Source organism: Homalodisca vitripennis, chromosome 2 (genome assembly GCF_021130785.1).
Source record: "Homalodisca vitripennis isolate AUS2020 chromosome 2, UT_GWSS_2.1, whole genome shotgun sequence".
Classification (NCBI taxonomy): Eukaryota; Metazoa; Arthropoda; class Insecta; order Hemiptera; family Cicadellidae; genus Homalodisca; species Homalodisca vitripennis.
The window spans coordinates 203,092,896-203,120,275 of record NC_060208.1 but is presented as its reverse complement, the minus strand read 5'-3'; the positions used below and the strand labels follow the sequence as shown (position 1 = coordinate 203,120,275).

At 35.1% G+C, this 27,380-nt stretch overlaps 1 protein-coding gene across 2 annotated transcripts in view; it reads left to right on the top strand.

Annotated features, from left to right (window-relative positions):
- The window catches only part of LOC124355285 (queuosine salvage protein), a 31,010-nt gene extending 15,496 nt beyond the window's left edge, over positions 1-15,514 (top strand). For both annotated transcript variants that reach the window (XM_046806347.1, XM_046806346.1), the window contains 3 exons: positions 10,550-10,664; positions 11,474-11,544; positions 12,657-15,514. In XM_046806347.1, coding sequence (XP_046662303.1) covers positions 10,550-10,664; positions 11,474-11,544; positions 12,657-12,883 — 413 coding nt within the window. In that variant the 3' untranslated portion in view covers positions 12,884-15,514. The remainder of the gene's footprint in view (positions 1-10,549; positions 10,665-11,473; positions 11,545-12,656) is intronic.
- Positions 15,515-27,380: the final 11,866 nt, after the last annotated feature.

Below are 27,380 nucleotides of genomic sequence, written 5' to 3'. Positions count from 1 at the left end.
CAATCAGATTTAAGGGCTCCTGTTCTCTGATGTCCTTGGGGCTGAGGAGATATGCTCCCAAATATCTTTTCCTAGTCTCTACGATGGCAGGACAATCCAACCAAATGTGCTCTGCTGACTCCTCCTCCTCTCCACAGAGTCTACATTCGCTGCTCCTACTAAGGCCTACCTTCACAAGGTGCTTCCTCAGAGGGCCATGTCCTGTCAACATTCCTAATATCAGTCTTATATCCTCCTTATTCTGGTCTAGGAGAGCTGTCCACCCTTTTGCATAAGGAGAGATAAACATTTTGGATATTCTTAAACCCGAGGCTCTGCTCCAATTCTTGTATCTTGTCCTCTTTTCCCAATCTTTAACCAGAGCTTTAATGCTGGAGAAGGATATTCCACAACCTGGCTCAGGCCCCACCAATATGGATTCTGCTCCCTTTTTGGCGAGGATGTCCGCTTTTTCGTTTCCATGAATTCCTTCATGACCCGGCACCCATCCGAGTGTTACTCTGTTATTTGTTGCTAGCTCTGCTAGGGCCTTCCTGCATTCCCAGACCGCTTTCGAATTAATCGAACAGGTATCCAGTGCCTTCAGTGCAGCCTGACTATCAGAGAGTATAAGGTATGATAATCCTTTTGTCCCCAACTGTGTGAGTCTTCTAGAACATGAATCTATTGCCATGACCTCCGCCTGAAAAACTGAGGCATGTCTTCCTAGGGGCACAGCCATGTCAACTCCAGGTCCATGTATTCCATATCCTGCCCTTGAGTCTAGGAGTGAACCATCGGTGTAAAACTTCAGGACTCCTTTTTTAGGGTAGGCCTCCCTTTTAATCCATTCCTCCCTACTTCCGATAGAGACCGTGTATGGTTTTTCAAAGGAGTATTTCTTAACCATAGTATCAGATACTTTAGTTAGCATTTCAGCCTCAGGAAAATTTTCCAATATCTTCATGTGGCCTTCTAGGGAGGTAGCATTTATTACCTTTGTTCCTAGAAGCTTCATTGCGCTCATCGCAGCTGTTCTCATCACTTCCTGGCCAAGAGGAGTATAACCCAGAACCGCTTCCATTGCTAGTGTTGGGCAGGAGCTCATTGCTCCCGTGATGCTTAAGCAAGCTAACCTCTGAAGACTCTGTAGCCTTTTTGCAGCTGTTGTTTGTTCGACCTTCGGCCACCACACTAAAGCAGCATATGTGACCATTGGTTTTATTATGGTTTCGTAAATCCAATATATCATTTTGGGTTTAAGTCCCCATTTAAATCCAAAGAGTCTCTTACAGGCCCCAAGGGCCATTATTGCTTTGGATGTCTTGTTTCTAATATGGGAGTTCCAAGTGAGCTTCTCATCCAGGATTAAACCCAGATATTTCACTTCTTTTGTTTGGTTAATGCTGATTCCCTCCAGGACCGGTTTAGCTAGCTGGAATTTCCTTTTCCTGGTAAAGGTAATCATATTAGTTTTTGATGGGTTGATCCGCAGACCTTCCCCATGATACCAGTTGCTTATGAAGTTCAGTTCTGTTTGTATTGGGCGTTCCAGCCTGCCAATGTTTTTCCCTTTAATCATAAGCACTAGGTCATCCGCATAACATAGTAGCCTTATCCCCCTCTTCTCTGCTTTTCTTAGGAGATCATCCACTACCATCGCCCACAGGAGAGGAGACAAGACTCCCCCCTGGGGGCAGCCTCTTTGGGCCGTGATCGCAGCCGATTCGTCCCCGTACTTGGCTTTCACCTGTCTACTTTTTAGGAGGGCTACTATCCATTTGACTACGTCTGGGGAAACTCCAAAACGTTCCATCGCAGTCTTCATGGATTGATATGCTACTCGGTCGAAAGCTCCTTCAATGTCCATGAAGACGCTGACTAGGGCTTCCTTTTTTTCGAAGGTATTCTCCACCTCTCTCACTAAACTGTGGAGAGCAGTGGTGGTTGATTTTCCTTCTATGTATGCGTGTTGTGTGGGACTAAGTGGGTGTACCAGTAATATTACGTCCCTTATGTGTCTATTTATTATTTTTTCCATAGTTTTCACCATGAAGGAGGTTAGGCTTATGGGTCTGTACGAACTGGCTTTTGTTGGATCCCTGTCATTTTTCCGCAAGAACACCACTAGTGCTATCCTCCAGTTCTTTGGTATATATCCTAGGGCGAAACTGCTTCTAAATAGAATGCTAAGGGTATTTAATAGAATGTCCAGCCCCTCTTGAAGAAGGGCTGGAAAAACTCCATCCGCCCCAGGAGATTTAAATGGCTTGAACGATCTTATCGCCCATTTAATTCTTTCGTGTGTGAATAGTCTGTTAGACACCTGTCTGGCTTTTGCCACCTCCCGACTGGATCCCCCCCCATATAGAGAATAAGTATCCTCATTACGAGTTAGCTGACCCCCCGGGAAGTGTGTCTCCAGAAGTAGTTCTAAGGTCTCCTTCCTGTTCATTGTTAGGTCACCATTGTCCTTTACTAGAGTCCCCATAGGATTTGTATGCTCCGTTTGGAGAGTTTTTTGAAGCCTGGATGCCTCGGGAAGACTGTTAATATTTTTACAGAAATTCCTCCAGGTTCTTCTTTTATTTGTTCTAAGTTCTTTCTTATATTCATTTTGGGCCTGTAGATAAGGGAGCCAGTCGTCTGTCCTTTTTGCCCATTTTAATAATTTCCTCGTTTTGTTTCTCAATGTTTCCAACCTCCCAGTCCACCACGGCACATCCCTCTTCAACCGGTTTTGCCTGGGAGGACAGTTTTTCTCGTAGGCCTTTATTATAGCTTGCTCTACTATTTGTGCAGACCTTTCTAATTCAAATTCATTTTTCTGAAAGGGTCCTATTTCTTCCAACTCTTCTGCCAGGGACTCTCTGTAACCTCTCCAGTTGGTCGATTTAGGAACCCTGTGGGTCACGTATCTTTCCCCTATCTCCTCTATGTCGAACCTAATTGGACAGTGGTCCGATAGTGAGGCCTCCTTGGAGACGTGCCACCTTACTATATTTATGTTTTTGAGTCCTGTAGATAGGGTTATGTCCAGGACTTCTTTCCTTTTTCTAGTTATAAAGGTTGGGCTTGACCCTCTATTCTCTAACACTAGATCATTGCTGAACATAAACTGTAGAAGTTCCTCACCTCTCTTGTTTGTGTTCGTACTTCCCCAATACGTGTGGTGAGCATTGCAGTCGCAGCTGAGAATGAGGGCCGAGCCTCTCTCTGCAGCTCTGCAATAGTCTTTCTAGTTCTTTTGGTGGACAGCTTGTTGACGGGTTGGGGAAGTAGGCTGAGGCTATAGTAACCTCTCTGTCCCCTTGCAGTGAAGCCACCTTCACTGTAGTCGCCACCAGATCCCTTGTTATTAGATCTGTAATCGGAAAGACTGTTATTAGTTTTGAAGTTAGAATACAAGTTCTTGGGTTTTCAATTGTTCGATCATAAATGAGATTACCTACCTGAGTTGTCAGTCCTCTGATGCAACCTCTATTTATCCAAGGCTCCTGGATTAGGGCGATATCCAGGCCTGTTGAGATAAACCTTCTTCCCAAGATGTCAGTTGCGCCCTTTGCATGGTGTAGGTTTATCTGTATTAGGCGCATACTTACGCCTTTTTCCCACCTCCCCCAGGTGGTCCATCCCCGTCTCTTCTTCTGGATTGCTTGGAGACTTTATCCCCTTAGAAATTAGAGCATTACAGGATACGAGGAATCCCCCCCAGGTGGCTCAAATCGTTTCTCAGTAATCGAGTTCAATTTGTAAGAATATCAGACGTTCAATCAAAACAGGAAATACTGAAGTATGGCGTTCCGCAGGCATCTATTCTTAGTCCTTTACTCTTTCTCATCTACATTACTGATGCCAGTTCATCTCTTCAACAAGGACGAATCGTTGTATGCAGATGACACGAATCTCTGTCTCAACGCAAATTTAATCAAAGAACTCGAAAAAGTAACATTCATTAATGTGAATAACACAGTTCAACACTTTAATGAGCTTAATCTCAAAACAAATTCAATAAAGTCAAGTTTCATCCAATTCTGTTTGCGAAACACAAACGCAGACAAAAGTCCGACAGTAATGCTCAAAACTATCCTCAGGAATATATGTCTTGAGAAAACTATTCAAGTATTGCCCGACCCAGATATTGATGACTGCATACTATGGAGTACTCTACCCACACCTATCCTACGGATTAACTTTGTGGGGAGGTTGCGTAAACTCAAATTTCTCAAGAATCTTCATTCTTAAAAAAAACGACCCTAATAATTGTCAAATCACGTAGTAGAGAGTCGTGTAGGCAAGCTTTCAAAGAACTAAAACTTTTGAAATTGCCCTGGCTATATATTTTATAGGCCTGTCTTTTTTAAAAATCTAAATGTAATGCCATAAGAGGTAGTGACATACACTCTTATGTAACTAAAGGCAGGAACAACTACCGAACTGGAGCACACAGGACGGTACTGTTTGAACGTTTGCCTTCACAGGCAGGAGTTCTCTTTCTCAACAGCTGATGACCAAATTCACTAAAAATTGCCTCAATGCCGAAGGCCTTTAAAGCTCGTCTGAAATAAACTTTTTAGTCGCAAATGCTTTTTACAACACGGACGAGTTTATGGTATTTAATTGGGAGACCCTCGATTGGCAGACTAACTAGGGACTAGAGTTGGACAATTCGAATGAGTGAGAGTGTGACGTCAAACAATGTATGTATGAAAGAGACTTTTGTGGTAGTGTATGGAAAATTTTAGCTCTCTAAATTTGACGATTCCGATACATTTCTTGTAAAAATGTCTTATGGAATAAAATATTTATTATTATTATTTATTTACCAGTTCTACGACACTTCGCTTAGTGCTGCTTGCCGGTCACTAATAGCATTTGTTTCTAGCGTTAGTTGCTAGGTGGCACATACGTCGAGGGATTTCAAACGGACACAACTTTTAGCATTGAAAAATGTATCCACTCAGAGGATCCATAATCCAGGGTTTAAATTAAGTTATCTTAAATATGTTACTAGTAGTACCAAAGTTAAAATTAACCTTGGTACATACACTACCACGTTGGACGATCTGGTACGTGATCTGAGGTCGGGAAAATATCGATTGGAAATTTCCCTGGCCATCAGTGCGGGCTTTAGTGACACTACTCCACACTTCTGGCGATAAAAGAAAAATATATCTTGAGAAAATACCCAAATTCAAGCTCAGATAACGTGATCTCTCATAAATGGTAGCCTTAACTTTTTCTATTTATAATATGTACGTATGTACTTAACTACTTATATAGCTTAGTGATAAACAGGAGATAAGGACAGAGTGTACAGAGGATAATACCTGGATAAGTACTGTTTTTAACACTAATGTTTCTTGTGGGTCTGAGGGTTGCTTATGATACAAACCAGGACCACCGGGTTATGATACCTTGGTACTTGGTTTCTAGTGAGCTAGAGAGAGTACTTGGTTTCCAGTGAACTACAGAAGATACTTGGTTTCCAGTGAACTAGAGAGGGTACTTGGTTTCCAGTGAACTAGAGAGGATACTTGGTTTTCACTGAGCTAGAGAGGTTACTAAGTCAAAGTCAAAATCTCTTTATTTACGTAGTCTTCAAGACTAGTAGTGGCGTCAACATGATATAATACACAGTAATACAGTAAAACAATGTAGTAGAACTAAAGTAAAAATACCACATTTAATCTTTTGTCTTTATAAACATAGTTGTCTCCAATTGTAAAATTCGTTCAAGGAATAAAACGGTCGTTCTTGCAGCCAGGTTTTTAGATGTCTTTTAAAATGAAGGTGGCTGATTGTCTTTATTTCCTCTGGCAGTATGTTCCATATTTTTGCTCCAGTGTAACTCGGTTTCTTCTCAATGGATGTTAGTCTGTGTACTGGAAGGCAGAAGTTTCTTGAATTTCTGGTGTTGTATTGACGATATTGTACTCCGCTGTGTGCATTTTCAGGTGCATTAATGTAGACATAGGTAGCAGTTTCCAGAATATAAAGGTTGATGACTGTAAGAATCTTCAGTTCATGGACAGCTCCTCTACAGGTTTGTCAAGGTGGTAATGTCCCCAGTATTCTGATGGTTTTTTTTTTGTAGCGTTGACACGTTGAATGTTTAACATGGTGGTTCCACCCAAAACAAAAATACCACACCGCAGGTGGGTTTCAAAGAGAGCGTGATATGCAGTCTTGGCTGTAGTTAAGTCGCTTATGGTCATTATTCTACGCATCACAAATAATCCTGAACTTAGTTTACTGCAAAGGGAGTTAATATGGGGTGTCCATGATAAACTTTCATCTATTATAATGCCAAGATATTTGGTTTAGGTAACTTACCAAGGTAAGACCAGGGAGTCGCCCTACAGTTTTCTGTCTCTCCCAAATATTAGTTGTTGACTTTTACTTTCGTTAGCTATCAAGTTGTTGCCATGACAATACTGCATTGCCATTCTTAATGCTATAAAGCTGTCTATCTCTAGATTTTTTGGGTCAGTCTGACTTAGCAATAGTGCAGTGTCGTCAGCATATACTCGTATGGTCAATTTACTAAAATCCTGCATGAAATGAGGTAGGTCATTCGTGAAGAGAATAAAGAGAACAGGACTCAAGATTGATCCCTGCGGCACTCCTCTAGTGATTGGGTTTGATTTGGAGCGTGTTATATCAGCTTTCCCATTTTTATTATGTTTAATCTCAACCAGTTGACTATTAGATAGATAGCTAGAAAACCATTTATTTATGTTATTTTGTATTCTAATGGTTTTTAATTTCTCTAAAAGGTGGTTGTGATCAAGACAGTCAAAGGCTTTGCTGTAATTGAGAAGTACAGTAGTGGCAGTCTTGCCTTCCTCAAGCTGATCCAGAAGGAACTCCATTAAGCTGATCAAAGCAGTTGTTGTAGATTTATCCTTTAGAAATCCATGTTGGTCTGTGGTTATAAGTTATGTTGGTTAAGATGATTGAAAAGTCTTTTTAGTACTAGTTTTTCAATAATTTTGGAGAATGTTGGTATGTTGGTTGGAATATTGGTCGATAATTTGCTGGTTCAGTTGTAGGGCCTTTTTTGTATTTAGGATAAACTTTAGCTACCTTTAGTGGCAATGGGAAGACTACTGATGCAAATGACTTGTTCGTAATGTCAACCAAGGGGTCCCTGAGTTCTTCTGCACATAGCTTGACCGGTTTGGCAGATATGTCATCATATCCTGTTGATGTCTTTGTTGCAACGATTGAATAATGTCTGACATCTCCTCGCTGCAGGTGGCTTCTAAGACAAGGATTGGAATATCTTGGGCTTCTGGAAGAAAACGTTTTGTTCTTTTTTGTGGATTATTTTTGTTAAGTGTTACTGTAACCATATCTCTAATGGTTCAGGAGCTACGTGGACTGCAAGTTTTTATCATCAGTCCGAAAAAATCCGAAAACTTGCAGTCCACGTAGCTCCTGAACCATTAGAGATATAGAAAAACTCTAAAATGCAAAAATGTCTTATTTTGTAGTGTAGAATATAAAAGCAACATAAAATACAGGGTGTTCCATAAAATATTTTAAAGTTGGCCGCCATATTGGCAAAAATTATGAAAACTTCCAGTCCACGTAGCTCCTGAACCATTAGAGATATTGAAAAACTCTCAGAAGCAAAAATGTATTATTTTGTTGTGTAGAATCTAAAAACAACATAAAATACAGGGTGTTCCATAAGAGATTTTAAAGTTGACCGCCATATTGGAAAATGGCGGCCATCTTCCAAAAATTTGAAAGTGTATCCCTGAGTGAAACTTAAAATTGAGCAAGTTCCAAATTTAAAGTGTGGTGCTAAGTCGTGTAATTAAAAAGTTAGCTATTGGATCACTTTAAAAAACTCACCCTGTATATATATATTGTGTTAAAATAGTGCAGTTAAAATTAGCACAAGTAAACTGTGTATGTGGAGCAGACGACTGCCTATGGGTCAAAGGTAATGAAGATCTAATTGTTCTGTTGTAGATTGCTGTGAAAGGAAATCCACTTTCTACTGCTTATACTACACCCCTTTCACACTTTCCAATTTCTTTATACAGGGTGTCCCATGAAGAAATGGAGAAACTGTCAGGACTTGTTCTTACGGTGAAAATAATGAAAAAAGTTCATATAGACTTAGGTCCAGAAACGCTTAGTTAGCGAGCTATACAGGGTGAAAGATTTCTCCCAGATTTCAGTGCCACCGTTAAAAGGGAGCACTATTAAATTTTTGGGCATTACCCAGGACGTAAAATGTAATGTATATTATGCAAATTGAACTGAAAAATGGAATAAAATTGGTACCAGACCTCTAGCTGCAGTAATTTTTAAGATATATGAAGAAATACGCAAAATTCGGTGTCCAAAAACAAGTTTCATTTAGGTTTCAAGTAGATTAACTTTGATAATGTGTAACAAACACGTAAAATTCTTTAACAAAACTTGTAAAGAATTAATTTCTTAAGATAATGATGTAAAATAAACCAATACAAATTATACGTAAACTTTAAGAAAATCAATTTTTAATTAAATAAATAACGTACGAAGAATAGATAAAATCAGTTACACTTTTTTTCTTACTGAATGTACATCCTAATAATTGGAGAAAACATGTTAATTATTGAAAATATTATTGAAAATAATTAAGTATAGATTTTATTTATAGAAACATTCTTCTATTTTTTCTAATGAATTATATACTAGTAAAAAAACTTTTGTGTCATAAAATCTGAAACTTAACAATAATTGCGAATTAATTTACGTTATTCTACAACTTTTGTAACAAAAATATTATTTTCATACGTTGGCAGTACTAACAGCTGTTCAACAATCACAATTACGAACTTTTTTTTGAATATTTTTTATTGAAGTGTCATACAGATAAGTTAAGTGTAAATATTGATACAGTATAAAAGTTAATACGCCGTTTCAATTTTCTAATGAAGAATATGCCGACATAATGTTCTGTTACAGATATGCTAATGGAAATGCGGAAGCTGCTCGACGTGAATATCAGGAAAGATTTCCTGCAAGGCGGATTCCAAATGCGAAAACCTTTTCTTCCGTGTTTCAGTTTTTAAGAACGAATGGATCATTTCCAACAATTTCGTTTTCGGTTGATCGGCAGGCACATCATCGCGTTAACGATTAACTTCAAGTGATTCGACATATTCATCGTAGCCCGGGTACTAGTACGAGGCGAATTGCGTATCCCACTGGTTTATTGAGAAACAAAGTGTGGCGCATCTTGCGTAAAGAGAGACTTCATCCTTTTCACCTGCAAAAGGTACAACATTTGCTGCCGACAGATTACCCTTTACGGTTAAACTTTTCTCATTGGCTTCTAGACAATGCTGATAGGGTGAATTCAATTTTATTTACTGATGAAGCAACTTTCACAAGAAACGGGTCCTTCAATTGTAGAAATAGTCATTTATGGAGCGAAAAAAATCCACATGGTACCGTAGAAACCTTTTTCCAACACCATTTCACATTAATGTTTGGTGTGCCGTTATTGATGACAAAATTCTAGGACCATTCGTTTTTTAAAGAAACCTTACAGGAAATATGTATGAACAATTACTAAAAAATGATTTACCGGCTCTTTTGGAAGATACCCCTTTACAAAAAAGATTAAAAATGATTTTCCAACACGATGGTGCAACTCCTCATTTTTCTTTAGTAGCTAGAAATCATTTGAATGCTAATTTCTTGAACTGGATTGGGCGTGGTGGACCAATCAACTGGCCACCACGATCGCCTGACATCGCCTCTTGACTACTTCTTATGGGGACATATCAAAGCTATGGTGTATAAACGTAAAGTTGATACCAACCACCACAAATATTTTACGTCGAGCAGAGTGCTGTGTGCATTGTGAAGGAGGGAATTTCGAACAGTTACTAAACTAAGGTTAGTTATTTTGTTAGCATTTATTTTTTTTGCAATAGTAAGTGAAAATAAAAGGTTATAAAAACATATACGTTCAGCAAGAAAAAAAGTGTAACCGATTTTGTCTATTCTTCGTACGTTATTTATTTAATTAAAAATTGATTTTCTTAAAGTTTACGTATAATTTTTATTAGCTTATTTTACATCATTATCTTAAGAAATTAATTCTTTACAAGTTTTGTTAAAGAATTTTATGTGTTTGTTACACATTTAACAAAGTTAATCTACTTGAAACCTAAATGAAACTTGTTTTTGGACACCGAATTTTGCGTATTTCTTCATATATCTTAAAAATTACTGCAGCTAGAGGTCTGGTACCAATTTTATTCCATTTTTCAGTTCAATTTGCATAATATACATTACATTTTACGTCCTGGGTAATGCCCAAAATAATTTAATAGTGCTCCCTTTTAACGGTGGCACTGAAATCTGGGAGAAATCTTTCACCCTGTATAGCTCGCTAACTAAGCGTTTCTGGACCTATGTGTATATGAACTTTTTTCATTATTTTCACCGTAAGAACAAATCCTGACAGTTTCTCCGTTTCTTCATGGGACACCCTGTATAACTGAAAAATACGCAACGGTCTTCATTTCGGTATGTTCCCTTATTGTTGCAGTGTCGTTTTATAAACGAGCCCAAATACTGATCGGAGATGTTTGGTCCTGCTTTGAGGGCAAAGGATTGGGTGCCTTTGAAGATATAGACACTATAACCATGTTTGCTGATTATAGGTATGTGCTATGTTTAGCTAGACAAACAATTAATTATAATTTCTGATATGATCAATCTTTCATCTTTATTTGTTGTAAGACCTCATACCAGTTTTTAACAAGGTCAAAGTTCAGTCCATTAAGACTACATTAAATCAATAATTAAAGAAAACACTGGGTTATAATATGAATTATAACTTATTTTAAGTTAAAGTTATTCAAAGTTATAAGTTATAATTTACAGAAAGTCATCATATAGATTCCAATTTTAATTAACCTATATATGAGATATAAGATGCAATACATGGTACAAACTAAACTTTACAAATTACCAAACGGAAATTAATTTTCTTTGTGAAATCACTCTTAGAAAACAATTATAAAGAGGATCAAACATAAAAGCGTATATGATTATATATCCAGTAATGAAAAAAATTAATTTATCCTAAGGTATTGCAAAGTTTTTTTACCCTCCCAGGATTGATAGCTGTGCTTTCTTGTCTCCTAATTGTCATACTTTTAGAAGCCCACAGACTGTTGATTTGCAAACACCTTATTTTTGTTGAGGATGAGCTCTTCTTATTGGAAAAAACTATTTTCTTTTATAAAATAATAGAAAATACCTTATTTTTAGTTTCTTATTGCTCAACTATTACAATTTGATTTCTTTGTAATATAACTAAATATTTCTTCAGCTTTAAACATTTTTATTAAATCACGAATAAAAGAAGATGTGTAATTGAGGCCACTTATTTGGTTTAGCATAGATTTAGTATTTGATTGTTATTCACCAATCAATTTATAATAATGGCTTTGTTTTTTTGTTTCAGAGTTCCTCAAGTTTTAGTGCACTTTGGGGTGTTACAATACAGTAAAGAGCTTTATAAGAAACTCGAAATGGGTGAGTCACTTATTTCTTCAGAAATGTTTGCTAAAAGAGAAGAAGGCCAGATAGATTTAACATTTAACTTTGTTATCAACAGTAAGATACACTAAAACCAAAATTAAAAAGAAATAAATTGAAACAACACTGTTTACAAGATGATAAAGTCATGTTAGTGAAATGTGTGGCAAGCAATTTTGTGTCATCAGTTTCACCATTCTAATTGGAATGTAAATGGGTATGTAAATCAATAGTTTTAAATGTATGTTTTCATTGTTTGTTAACTCTTAGCTGTATATACATTTTTTTAATTTCTCTCTTACGTATAATGACAACAAAAATTAGTGTTAATTTGTTTAAACTTCTGATTTAATCAAGATTTCTGAAGTTATAGGAAGTAAAAAAAAAAACATTTTAAAGATATATTTATCACAAATAAACATGTACGATATAAGAAAACAAAACGTAGAATTTGCCAATTCATTGAAAACAGATAAAGCAATCTTAATAAAATAAAATTAGTTGGATTGTCAGATGTAATCAATGTTTAGATAGTACGCAATTAAAGATAGGAACAAAGTTTGTACGCAGGTCTCAAGAATTGCAATGTCATTCTCCACACATTGTTCCACACATTCTCCACACAAGGAAAAAGCCATCAAACGCACATGCATACAGCGCACAATGGTGTTTGGTTATTATAACAACCAGTTTCTGATCATTAACAGGCGGCAGAGAACAATGAACAACAAAGAGCGCAGCTTTGTGTGATGTTCAGTTAACATTCTCAAACATTGTTCACCAGTTTTATGAACTACAGTTTGTGTTCGAGGAAAAAACTTTGATTGTGACATTTGTCGTACACATGTGGAGTAGTTATTTTACCTCACAGGATTTCCCGTAATACACGTGAGAAGGGTTTAATTATTGTTATATTTTTCTGTTTATTATCCATATTTATTAGCATTTAAATTGTGTGTGTTTATATAATATATATATATATATATATATATATATATATATATATATATATATATATATATATATATATATATATATATATATATATATATAATGTGCTGATCCATATAACTAAAGGAATTGAATTGATCTGTATTTTCTGTAATTAGGAGAACTGCTCCCCAATGGTTCACCTGATGAGGTAGAGATTCGAGGATGTTCTATAGAAGCTGTAGAGAGGCTAAGGAACAGGGTACAACAGTTAACACATGGGTCTGGGAAGTCACTCTCTTGCAATTCTATCCTGATTGATCACTTCCTGTGGACTTACCGCCGACAGTGTAGGGAAGAACTTGATGCTGTCCCCTTCCACAAGACCATTTGCATATTTTATTAAAGGTTTCAATTGGAAAAAAATAGAATTTTTCCTTCATGGATTTGTTCCTAATGTGTGATACTTTTTAAAGAATTCCAAAAATTGTTGTTAGTGGTATAAGTGCCTTTTCCCTTCTTCATGTTTTAATGAAGTTTAGTAGTATGCAATTAGAAAGAATTATTCCTATAATATTTTAAACATTTTCTTTTAATTGATTAAAGAGTTGCTAAGGTTCGGGACACATAATTTTAATATAGTATTAGTGGAGTTGTCTATTCTCTAATGTGCTAATTACAGATTTACTTTATTTATATACAAACTATTCTATTCTTTTATTGTCACATTATAATTATGTAGGAAAACATATTACTACAATTTGTTGTGTATATTTTATAGTGATAAGTTAAAGCTTAACAATACAAAAATAGGTCATAACAGTCCTTTTATGGTGTAGTAAAAATATTTAATTAGTAGTTAGATTTTAGATTGGTAAAACTAGTTCAAAATTTTATTCTGTATTCTTTTCTCCATCAACTGAAACTGTAATCCTACAGAAAACCAGAATGCCTACTGGTTTGAAAATCAGAGTGCCTACTGGTTAATAATCAAAGAGCCTACTGGTCTAAAAATCAGATTGCCTACTGGTCTGAAAATCACATTGCCTATTGGTCTGAAAATCAGATTGCCTACTGGTCTGAGAATCATATTGCTTACTGGTCTGAAAATCAGATTGCCTACTGGTGTGAAAATCAGATTGCCTACTGGTTTAAAATCAAAGGCCCTACTGGTCTGTAAATCAGAGTGCCTACTGGTCTAAAAATCACAGTGCCTACTGGTTTAAAATCAAAGGCCCTACTGGTCTGTAAATCAGAGTGCCTACTGGTCTAAAAATCACAGTACCTACTGGTTTAAAATCAAAGGGCCTACTGGTCTGAAAATCAGATTACTCCTACTGATCTGAAAATCAGATTATTCCTACTGATCTGATAATCAGTAACGTAAATAATTGAGAAACATTGTGTTACAAATAAATAACATCATACAAATATTGAAAATGTTCTAATAAAATAGATAATTAGCTCATTTTGCTTCAGTACACAATTTATAAGGTATAAAAGCATTTAAAAGGGTTTTTCCCTAAAAATATGTAGGTTTGTTCCATCTTTGACTCTGTGTTCTACATTGTTATAAATTGTACTGTTCTAATGAAGATGCCCTTACAAACATATTGTTATTAAGTTTTTTGCATTTCCTCTATTTAATATAAAAATACTTGCCTATCAGCAACTCTGATTAAATAAAACCACTATTCTGAATAATTATATACGTATACAGAGTGCTGATGCTTGTATGTATTTGATATTGTGAACAGTGTACTATACTATCTTGTTCAAGCCCAGAATAATTATTCCTAGGGACAACCATTGGCCCAACAACAGAAATATTGTGGCATATGTGTAAACCACAATGTTAATAAATCTGCTATTGTTAGATGAATACGAATATTGTATTAAGAGAGTATGATCTCACATTAAGCATAATGGCCAAATCTATATTTTCCAGTTAAAAATTACATTTTCTATCAGGTAATTTAAATGTATGATGATTTTTGATATTAATTTGTGTTGACTTAAAAATCCTCAAATTAGTAGGCAATAGTTATTTAAACTACTATATTGAACTGAGTCAGCTTTTTAAAAATTACGATTGTATTTATATGAGGCTATTTTCGTACTTAGGAACAATTAGGATTCCTTTAACATTTAGCTTGTATTTCCAAATCCAATTGGACTGTGAAGGTTTGATTTTGGGTAGAGTACATTCTGTGTATGCAGAAATTCTACTGTAGGCAGGAATGTAGCCATTTCCCTGGACTTAGTTGAGTGGGTATGCCTCAATGAAACAATGATAGCCCAAGTTTTGACCAGTAGATTGTTCTGGTCACACCAACTATAACAGTTTACCATTAACTCCCCTTTGATGGCGTTACAGTCCATTAGTCAATCTGTGTTTCATCAATAATGGTGCTGTTATTGATGACCATTAATGTGTAGTTTGGTATTGATGACAAACTAAACATGTTTCATAGGCAGATTGCTTGTAGAGGATTATGTAAATATTCTTTATTATTTATAAAAAGTTTGTAAAAGAATGCAACATATTATTAATAATGTATCCAGAAACAATTGGGCATATTATTGATACATGTCACCATCTGTGTACTTATCTACTTATCTCATATTAACCTCATAGCCAGAACTAGTATTTCTAGGTCAGAAGCCTCTTCATGGACACTTAATATTGGTGTAAGTTTGGTCACATAAGGTGTAATGTTAAATCATACCTCAAATACAAACTAAAATTGATTGCTTATGTTACAATTTTTATTTTATAATACGTGGGTTAATAAGTTTTAAATAAAAAAATGAAAGTACTTTCTTATGTTGGAACATCAAATTACTGATGCTTATATCCAAGTTAATTCATTCTAAATAAAATGGAAAAATATTGATTCAAATTGAATAGTGTTATTTAGTGTTGACTATATAAGCTAAACAATGATAATCTGTGTTATGAAATGTGATGTATGTTTGTGGATATGATGCTAGTTATGTCTTGTTTTCGTTAATAAAAAATTGTTTTATCATCTTTCCTAACTGTACATGTTTTTATAAATTCATAAGATCCCAAATTTTCAGCTAAAGCATTAATAGATCCTTAAAATCAAACGCCTTAAAATCAAGAACCAAGGTGATAAATTCCAAGCTTAGGAGTCCAATCAATTAAATGGTACAGACAATTAATAGATTAAAAAGCCAAATTTATTGGAACTTTCAGAGAAGCTATTTTGAGATTTTTGGGTAAGAGGAAAGGCTGATCTCCTTTTAGCCTTATTCTGCCATTCTTCATGGCCCATTAGCCTGTTTGAGGTCTTGCAAACAGAATAAGGAAGAGAGTCAGTACAGTACAAACTCGAGTGGTAATAGATAAAAAGTGAATGATCACACAGGATTTTAACCTGCTCTATCTCTAAGTTAGACTTTAATGTCCAGCCCCTCATATGACTTGCCCAACGGCTCTTCCAGATACTGTGATTTATGTAAAATGATTTAGAAATATTTATAAACTGCTAAGAAACATCCATTTCAATTGATGACCACTAATGCATAACAAATAGTTTACAACCAATGCCGAATGAGGTGTTACTAAATTTTTACTAGTATTATTAGTATGCAATTCCTAGTAGACTTGATGGTCTGCAAAGTTTTAAGTGATTGATGCAAAGGTATAAGAGAAGAAAAATAAGCAGTCTTAGAGACTAAAAGATCATTTTACCAAAGGAATTTGTCTTGTACTTAAAGCATATCAAGGAATTTTGGTTACATACTTTGAGAAGCGACTTTGAATTAGGCTTTGACTCCTTAGTAAAGAGTCATGTATAGATAGAGAGAACTGAGTAAGTGGACTCACTCTCTACAAGATGAGTAAAACTAAGCATAATAAAGCACATTTGTGCAGCTGCACGTCTCTCACTGAAGAGGTTTTTTACTTGGAGATGACAGGCTGTCTTGTGACATGGTTATATACTTCAAGAAGTGACTTTGACCCTTAGTAGAGAGTCATGTGTAGATAGATTTGAGAACAGAGTAAGTGGACTCACTTACTACGAGGAGTAAAACTAAGCATAACAAAGAACATTTGTGCAGCTGCACTTCTCTCACTGAAAAGGTTTTTTACTCTGAGGTAACAGGTTGTCTTGTGACATGGTTATATACTTCAAGAAGTGACTTTCACCGTTAGAGAGTCATGTATAGATAGATTTGAGAACCGAGTAAGTGGACTCACTTGCTACAAGAGGAGTAAAACTAAGCATAATAAAGCACATTTGTGCAGCTGCATTCTCTCACTGAAAAGGCTTTTTACTTGGAGGTAACAGGTTGTCTTGTGAAATATGGTTATATACTTCAAGGAGTGAATTTTTTAGAAGAAGAATTACTTCGAAGCTGGAGGCCCATGAAGGGGAATCAATTCATAGCAATCAGAGAGGGATAATGAGCAGCCTTGAACAGAGACACTTGCATACATGTGCAGTTACACATCTCTCACTGGCTAGATCTTCATAGTAACAGGTGGGAGGCTATCGCAAGAGCAACATGAAAAATGTGCGTCAACATAAAAATTAAAAACAAATGTGCAATAGCACTAATGAAAGTCAACTTCATTGACTAAAAATACAATTCAGAACGATTACATAACCTCTTTATGGTAAATAAAGCTACTAAACACCAAATAAAGTTATGGAAGTGTAAGTACAACGTGTTACAGATTGTGGGTGACTGTGACTGAAGTTCTGTTGTGGAGAGGTTAGTGTTACAAACTTTGTTGGGTTTTGTAACCCCAAACCATCGGTCAGCCCTTGTTCTGGTCACTGTTATGCCTCCACCTTTCTCTCTTCCACATAATATAACTGACTGCTTCGTGGAAATGTCAGTATATGTGTGCTATATCAATACCCCCATAATATCCCAATTTGAGAGGGAAAGAATTAGTTTCTAGATGAACAATCATTATAAGCAATATTTTCAATCCTTTTCCTAATCTCCGTTTCTGGCAGTGCAATATTCATAACAGTAATGTGAATATTTTATGGAAATTCCAATATCTTTATGTCTTATAAATACCACAATATGTTAAAATTAGAGAGGAAAAGAATTAGTTTCAAGAAGGAATATCCAATCTAAGGGATATTTTCAGTAATTTCCTTGATATTATTTCTCCGTCTCTTGCAGTGCCTAGTTCGTTACACACTTAAAGACTAGTTTTTTAATTTTAATTTTCATAAACATCATAAAACTTTTAAAAGTTTGTTATTGTTTTCAATTTCTCCTATCAGAAGCTTTAAAATGTTACGTAACTTGACCTGGCAGCAGGCTGTCGTTTTCTTGAGGTGACAAGATAAGCTGGTAACCTAATAGTGGGGTTTTTAGGTTAGGAAGGTTTGAATTTGTTGATAACAAACCTTTATGTAATATTATAACGAGTGTCTGTCGTCAGTGCCACTCAAAGTTCGAACAAACAAAAAATGTAATTGAGCAAATCGGGAGTAGCTTAAACAGGGAAAGATATATTTCCATAGGAAAAGCGATGTTTGTGAGAGAGAATCATCTGATTTACCCTCGAGGGAAACGATAACTTTCGCAGATCTCAGCTGTATTGGAAAGTAGGCCATTGCCATACCGAATGATAGAAATTGTTTTGCACCATTTAAAGCGGATTCTTTTGTTCACCATATAATATTAAGAGGAATATCCTAGTGTATTGTCACAGTAAAGGTGTTAAGAATTCTCTTAACATTCCAATATTTCATATATTTACATGTAAAACAGTTTTGTATTTTGAATATTAATTTGAATAGATTTTTTCTGAACAAAATTAAATGAAAGTAAAAATAATTTGCAAACATAAACAATGTTCCCAAACAAAATTCTATACTATGTACTCACAGCTCGAGCAATCCAATTTATCTTAAGTCTGACGCATTGCGCTTGATCACGGCATTGTCTAACGCACACTCAAATAAGTAAAAACACAGTGTAGGCCACCCACAGTGTTTGACAATGTAACTTTTCTGTTATCTAGTGGACTATGAGTATACTGATTACATTAGCAAGCAGAATATTGTGGCAGTAGAGTTTAGGCTTTATAAATGAAAAAGTTTTAAAGAAAAACTCACTCAAATCAGTCTAGATACGTAAAACAAGGTAACAGTCTTTCTAAACTTAAATATGGAATTTTGAAGATGCAGTATAATTACTACATCGGAACCAAGTTCTGAGCAATGTTCATGATTTCAACGTCAAGTCTCTCCCCCCTTCTCTCTTCCCTCCCTCTACCTCCCTCAGGTTAAGTTGCAGAAGTCAATGTACTATATGCATATTGTATACGCAATGTAGTTGTTGGAATATAGAAGTAAGTATTAATCGTAAAGCACCTTAACAAGCTCTCAATTGTGTGGGACAGCTTATTCCACTTGAGCTATATTTAATGGCCTGTGGCTGTGCCGCTAATTAAGCACTCTGCCCTGTCAGTTTGCTGCAACAAAATCAACAATTAAAATCCTCAATAGTGGCAGACACCTCTGTAAGAGCCCCATTCAATCGAAAATCTTATTATTTAATTAAAAATTATAGTGAAATAAAAATATATTTATTTATCTTAATATTTCATTGTCAATACATAATTCTTTAGTCAAACATTTCATTGAATTCTTTAGTTACAAGCACTATTTTAAGTTGTAAAATGCAGTAGAAATAAAAAACAGAGCGTGAGGTACAAAAGTTTTAATGAGGTTTTATAAACTATAAGAGATGAATAATGAGGAGTTCTTTTCTCTCTGGCTCAAATTTGATTGCTTTGATAAATTCAAATTAAAATACTGATTAAATCCGTCCCAGTTTAACGCAATCATATTTAATGATTATATGGGTGAGTTTAGTAAATAAATGTATTATTAAAATAATTATACTTATTTGATACAAATATAGGTATACTGGAGGGTGTCGACCAATCGTGTTTTCATAACTCGCAAAGAGGAAATTACAGATACAAGGCATACAAGTAACATGTGTAAATTAAACGTTTCAACGGTTGTTTCCTTGATACTTGTCCAACAGCTGCTGACAAGTCTCAACACGTAATTACAGATATAATGCATACAAGTACACGTGTAAATTAAACGTTGAAACGGTTGTTACCTTGATACTTGTCCAACAGCTGCTGACAAGTCTCAACACGTAATTACAGATACAAGGCATACAAGTAACACGTGTAAATTAAACGTTTCAACTGTTGTTTCCTTGATACTTGACCAACAGCTGCTGACAAGTCTCAACACGTAATTACAGATACAAGGCACACAAGTAACACGTGTAAATTAAACTTTTCAACTGTTGTTTCCTTGATACTTGTCTAACAGCTGCTGACAAGTCTCAACACGTAATTACATATACAAGGCATACAAGTAACACGTGTAAATTAAACGTTTCAACGATTGTTTCCTTGATACTTGTCCAACAGCTGCTGACAAGTCTCAACACGTAATTTAAGATCATTGTCTCTGCTGATTTTTTTAAATTAGGGTGCAAACGTTCAATTTCAAGATCTAGTTTGCGCAAAAAATCCTTTACTTCATTCAGGAGCTCCATAGAAGCTTTTCTTTGCCTTGAAGTTTAAGTTTAAGATCATTAATGTGTTTAAAAATATCTGATAATAATGAAATGGAAGTTACATTTTCTTTCTAGTTACGAAAACTTAAGTAGGTGTTGGCTGATGTATGTTCGATGCTGAAAAGAAATGTCTTCAAGTCTTGTAAAAGGTGAAGAATTGTTGTTCGAAACGCAGCTTTCTATTATTATGATGTGACAACAGATCAGTATATTAAGCGCCCACTCCGTCAAGAAATATTTTCAATTCAACATGTTTCAGTGCAGATTTAGCGCGAAGAAAGTTTATTATTTTCATATTTTCTTATATTGTTCTCTCAACATTAGGATTGAGTGGTGGGAAATAAAATTTTAATTTAATTTTGCATTGGTTCTCAATAGGTGAACTAGTTCTTTTGTAGACACAACCATCGCTGGTGCAGTTTTTAAAATCCCACTCACATATTATAACAAAATAGTCCATCACCGCTTCGATCATATCTTTCCCCGGATTCTTCATAATAACGGCAAAATAACATTTGATCAAGAAACCTACAATTGTTACCAATTTTGCTTTATCGCTTGTACTGTTATTTAGTTTTACTTTTTATAATAAATATTTTCGAACCCTGTTACTCGTTCCTGGTTAATCTAAGTTACATCTGATGTTCTTGAAACTAAATTCTTGGTGGATTAATAACCTAATTAGCACGCGTATTATATTAATTTTTTCTCTCGTGAACTTACTAGCTGCCGTTTCTGCTGCCGAGCAACATCTCGCGCGCCTTGTCCGTAAGTAAAATTTATATTTTCGTACTATATGCGAGACATCTCATTTTGATTTTTAATAGTAAAGCAACTTACCTTGGTGGATGTTTTATTTGGCAAATTAATATGTATAATAGTATATGGCTATGTCCTGACGAGACCACTTTGTCATGAATCTAAAGTTGTGTCGATAAATAGCAATGGCTAATACCTTCGTGATTCTGTTTTAGGCGAGTCTCTGAGTTTGATTTTAACTATGAGTACAGCTTCCAGTGCTTCCAACATTCATGTTTTAAGGCGCGTTCACACCGCAGTCTGCTTTGCCTACTAGACTTCTTGCCTACTAATCTTCACTTTTTTCGACTACAGCTGCAATGTCGAGCCAAGATGCTGACGTCCGCACTTGTGAGTCGATATCAACTTAAAGGGAAGTCAATTTTAAAGTTTTAGTAATTTAAGTTCGTATGCAAAATTCCCATAGAGCATTGGAACCATTAGGCCCACCCTCATGATATTATTTAATTTAATTCATTATCAGTATATTTGGCAGCAACGTGGCAATACATTATTTTATTTTTATCATCTAGAGGCGGTGCTTTTATGTTTATTTGCCACAATTAAACATATAAGTAAATTTTGAAAATCGAGTATTCATTACTACGACCTCAGCGGTATCCAACCCCATACGTTTCGTCCATTCGGTACACGGTAATGTCACATGATTCATTCATAGCCAAGGAATAATAGTCGGAATTATTTAACTGCCCTTTCACACTGCAATGATTTTATTCTGCCAAAATGTGAGTGTTTCCTGAGTGAGAACCAGCAGATCACCGAATCCGTCGAATAGTTTCAAAGATTTGTCTGTTATAAAAAAATAAAACATTGCCCGCCTCCAGCATGCTTTCCTCTCCTATGTCAGCATCGGTGAATGATTTCATATGCTTAGCAAGAGTCAAATAAATACGCAAAGAAGCCTCTCCACATTTCTCCTGCTCAGTCATTGAACAACTAGTTATTTGAGTCGAAGACACGTAGCTTGATGATTAATCTTAATGTTAGATTTACGCAGGTAACTACCAGGTGGAAAATTATCGGCAAATGATTTGTGTTTGGTCTCATAGTGTCGTTTTCTATTGCACTCCCCAACACACAGCGACGACTGGCCCAACACACCGCGACGACTGGCCCAACACACCGCGACGACTGGCGATCTTGCGCTCTGCGCCGATCCGTTGGCGAATCGACGGCAGTAGGAAAGACGAGAGCCTTTCAAACAATTAGCGGGAAAATAAAAAAAGTGCTCAAGTTACATGTTAAATATTTTGAATTGGTAACACAAGGCCACACAACATATGTTTGCGGCCCGGATCCGGACCACAGTCCGCCATTTGGTGACCTCTGAACTATTCACTTGTAACTTCCGTACTTACATCTGTTACCATGAACAGGGTAACATTATAACAGGACTATGGCAACTATTTTATTTAAACAATTTAAAAGACTTTCCTTAGTACTTAGCGTTCAATCTAACACTCTGAGCCTCTAACCTTTTTTAAAGTTTACTTATGAATGACCAAGTTTATATGTAGGCCGTTTGAAAAAGTGACCTGATTTCACTTTAAAAAGTAAATTAAGTATACTTATGTTCTGAAAAAAAAACGCCGATGAAAAAATATACAGCGCCGATGAAAAGAAATCAATTTAAGATATCAGAGGAAACAACAAAGTGAACTGATAATTTACAGTGGTAAGTTTTTAAGTACTTGAGAAAGATATAAAGAAATTTTAAGCTCAAACTAAGTTTTAGTTAAACTTTGGTCTTATCCAAGTTCACTAAACTCCTTTGATCCGGTTAGAAACTTTGGCCAAAAAGTTTTAATTAACCTTTCTTTTACTTAAATATCAAAGTTTTCCCTTGGAATCAACATGGTGAAGGGATAGGCTACGTTGGATGTTACTAACTGTATAATGAACAAATAATAAATTAATAAATATCATAATTTGGTTATTGTACACCTACAAGGGACTAAAAAATATGTATGACCAGGATTTATTTGGTTCATTAGGAGGAAATTCCCTCTTCCCCGTAAGAGGAAGTAGAATTCTTTTTCGAAATTTTAATGAATTAGATGACTGAATACATGTTATTTTTCACATTTAAAATAATACGAGAAATATTAATCCTAACATTAGTATTTTTCTATGAAACTTAATTAGTTTAAATACCATGTTTGCTGTTCTAATGTCTTCAAATTTTCGGGAGATCTTAAGTTTTGCATTTTTAGTGAGCTGAATTACTGTATAGTGTAAGTGCTTACAACCGCTTTCTGAAGTCCTAAATTTACAATAATTTCAAAGGTAGTAATTGAGTATTTTTACTTTACTAGCAGTTACCCGCTCCTTCGCACGCAATTTTCTGTTAAAAACAGAACACTATATTCACGTAGTCTTTTTCTATGACGTTCTAAACACTCCTGAGATAATTGATAGTCACTCAAAACTATTACAGTCTCTTGATCCATTTTAAATTTAAAGGTTTTGGGACCCTGAAGTCATAAAGTGAAATAGTTTTTATAAGATTAGAATTTTCTTCCAACGATAATTTATTGAATTGCTCCGATGATTTCAGTAACAATTGGACTATTTTAGGCCAGTGTGTCTTAGGCCGAAGAGAATAACAATTAATGATATAATGCATGGTGGGGTTATATTCTGTGCAGTTTATGAATGGAAGTAAGCTTATCTTAGATATTTATATATATATGATGTTGGTGTCCATAGTTAACAGCTTCAAATCATAAGCAAAATTGCTAATGGTTTTTACTTTATGCCCTACGTTTAGGCGAGTACTTATGATTTAAAAGAATTATATTTTTTACACCATGGTTGAGTTGCCATTCTGTCATGATCAAGAAAATATGTAAAAAAGTGTATATTATTAGCCATTGTTTAATCCGGTCTAATGTACTTCTAGTGCCATAGTTGGGTTTGTACTGTTTCTCCGAAAAAACACGCACGCACACACACATATATGTGTATATATATATATATATATATATATATATATATATATATATATATATATATATATATATATATACCGTATACATACAGGGTGATTCGGTTAGTGTTACCGGCACTTTCTGAGCTGATTTTACTATAAAAAATAAAGAAAAAAGTTCATATAAACATGGGTCCGGAAATGCTTCCTTACTGGGTTATGGCCAATTGAAGATTTCACCAAAAATTGTGTGCAGGAGGTCAAATGATGATTTGCCGCGTGTTTATGAAGATATATTTATAGGCGAATGCAACTTTTTCTAACGGATTTTTAGATGAGAAATTGAATAAAGTTCATCTCATAGTTGTATCTCATTTAGTTTTTTTGTTATACTACAAAAAACAGAAATAAAATAATTTTGAAAACACTTTTTTAAGGTTTAACGGACAATTATTTTGTCAAATAGGCATTGAAGACCCACATTTTTACAAAGAAACTTGCAGAAAATGTAATTCTGAATAAAATTATGTGCCACACGGCTATTAACAGCGAAGTATTAGTTTCTGGAATTTAATTTTACAACAAACATTCTACCAAGCAAGAAATTCCAAAGCAAAGGAAAACCACATTTTAATGACATAGAGTAGCCTACACATAAGATTTATTAGGATGCAATTTAAATTAAGTTTTAAATAAATTATTGTTTTTCATCTAAAGCTTATAATACTACGTACCACTTTCATAACAGGTGTCCAAAAATCAGTCCTTGTACTTCAATACACTTAGCAGCTCGCTTTCTGATTGATCGAGTTATCCTCCGCAACGCTGCACGATTGTTTTTGATTTGTGCGGCGGCATCTTCAATTCGATTTATTAACTCTTCACGTGTATTTACTTTTTCCTGGTACACCAGGTTCTTCATCCAACCCCATATACAGAAATCTAATGGAGTTAGATCTGGTGATCTTGGTGGCCAAGTGTGTGGTCCACCGCGACCAATCCATCGCCCGGGAAACTGCTCGTTTAAGTGCATTGTTACATTATGGGAAAAGTGGGCAGGGGCACCATCATGTTGATAAATAATATTGCACCTTGCTGCTAATGGAACATCTTCTTATAATAGTGGTAGTTGTTCTGTAAGGAATTCTAGGTACATGCGGGAATTTAGATGTCCTCGGAGAATGAATGGTCCTATTAATCGATCATGAATGAGTCCACACCATACATTTACACTAAATCTGTGTTGAAAGTTGCGCACGATTGTACTATGTGGATTTCCCTCTGCCCAAGTGTGTTCATTGTGAAGGTTGTTGACGCCATCTCGGGTAAATTGAGCTTCATCAGTGAATAAAATGGTTCTATGATGTTGACGGTTTCTAATTAACCAGTTGCAAAATTCCAATCGAAGAGGAGGATCTGTTGGTTGAATACTTTGAACTTGTTGTTTATGGTAAGGGAACATGCTATTTTTGCGCAAAGTTCTCCATACTTCAGACTGAGACACTGCGAATCGCCTAGAAAGACGCCGTGTACTGACACCAGGACTGCGTTCAGTAGCCATGATTATAGCCTCTTCCATATCTACATTATTCTGGGCAGGGCGATCCCGATAATTATTAATACTAGGAAGTTTACCTGTTACTCTTAGGGTACGAAATGATCCACTGATCGTTTTTGGGTTTGGAACTCTGCGATTAGGAAATCGTCTTCGGTATTCTGCAGTAGCAGCGGTTGCATTTCCGTCACAAACGCCTAAGACAAATACCATGTCGGCATATTCTTCCGTTGTAAATAACAAAGGCATTGCAATTGTGATAGTAAGTTACTTTAAAATACACTTCACTAACAAACGAGTAGTAAATTAATTGTATTAAATTGCACTCATTAAACTAGTACAGAATTGGTAACAAATAATTTGGATTCCTCAATAAATTGCAGTGTATTGTTGAACAGCTGATTTGTGATACCAACTTATAAAAACATAATTTACCTTCTGTAAAGCTAACGTGACAAAGATATGTAGGTACATGATGTAACCATTTGGATAGTCCTAAAAAGTAATAGTATTATTGTTTTTTAGTTGAGCATTAATCTATTAAAATCGTATTTACAATTGTATGCTAATCAATTATTTGTGTACCTTATATCATTACATTACGGTGTTTATTTACTAAATACGTATTTCTTGCTTGGTAGAATGTTTGTTGTAAAATTAAATTCCAGAAACTAATACTTCGCTGTTAATAGCCGTGTGGCACATAATTTTATTCAGAATTAAATTTTCTGCAAGTTTCTTTGTAAAAATGTGGGTCTTCAATGCCTATTTAACAAAATAATTATCCGTTAAACCTTAAAAAAGTGTTTTTAAAATTATTTTATTTCTGTTTTTTGTAGTATAACAAAAAAACTAAATGAGATACAGCTATGAGATGAACTTTATTCAATTTCTCATCTAAAAATCCGTTAGAAAAAGTTGCATTTGCCTATAAATATATCTTCATAAACACGCGGCAAATCATCATTTGACCTCCTGCACACAATTTTTGGTGAAATCTTCAATTGGCCATAACCCAGTAAGGAAGCATTTCCGGACCCATGTTTATATGAACTTTTTTCTTTATTTTTTATAGTAAAATCAGCTCAGAAAGTGCCGGTAACACTAACCGAATCACCCTGTATATATACACCGGTCCGAGAAGCGTATTTATTAAAAAAAAACACATCTAAGTTAGGTTTTATGAAATCTGCAGTAAAAGCTAGATAGTGTATACTTACATACATTATATAGATAGTTATTAAAAATAAATTATCATTAACTCCTGTATTACACTACTGATCAAGTGCTGCATACTTAATATTTAGCTTACTAAGAATTTCACTTAAATGTATATTTTACTAAAACTTCCAATTTCATTATATGGATATCTGGATAACCTCTGTGCTCTAAAAGTGTTATAAAATCTATAATCATATATATTATATATAATTGAATGTTTGTCTTTACGTTATTTATAGACTCAGAAACTATACGACCGATCATTATGAAAATTTGTATGTATATTTATTTTTCCACGTAGAAGGTTTATGTGCAGTATCCATTGATGTAACTCACCACCAAGCTGAACTGCAATATCTGGAATTTATTAAAGTGCCTGCACATTATAAACTGCAATTAAGAGATAGTTACGTATATTAAATGCCCAAATGTTATTTGAAGGCGCTAGGTTTTATGTACATTTGTCTTTAAAATAAATTTCTGGTTGAACTTGAAGCTTGATTGTTAGACCACTTTATAATAAAGTGCATTTACGCGTAAAATGGATATAAACATACACTTTTGAAAGATTTTATTGTCGTGACAACAAGGTAAACTCTACATCGGCGTTGGAAATATAATTATTTATATGGACCAGAAATGCAAATACACGGGCAAAGCTTACGAAAACCGTGCTAAGCCATGGGATACAGCTAGTATTGAAATAAGAAATAATGTTATTTTTATAGTTACTCTATGCTTTCAACACTATAAATAATAATACATTTA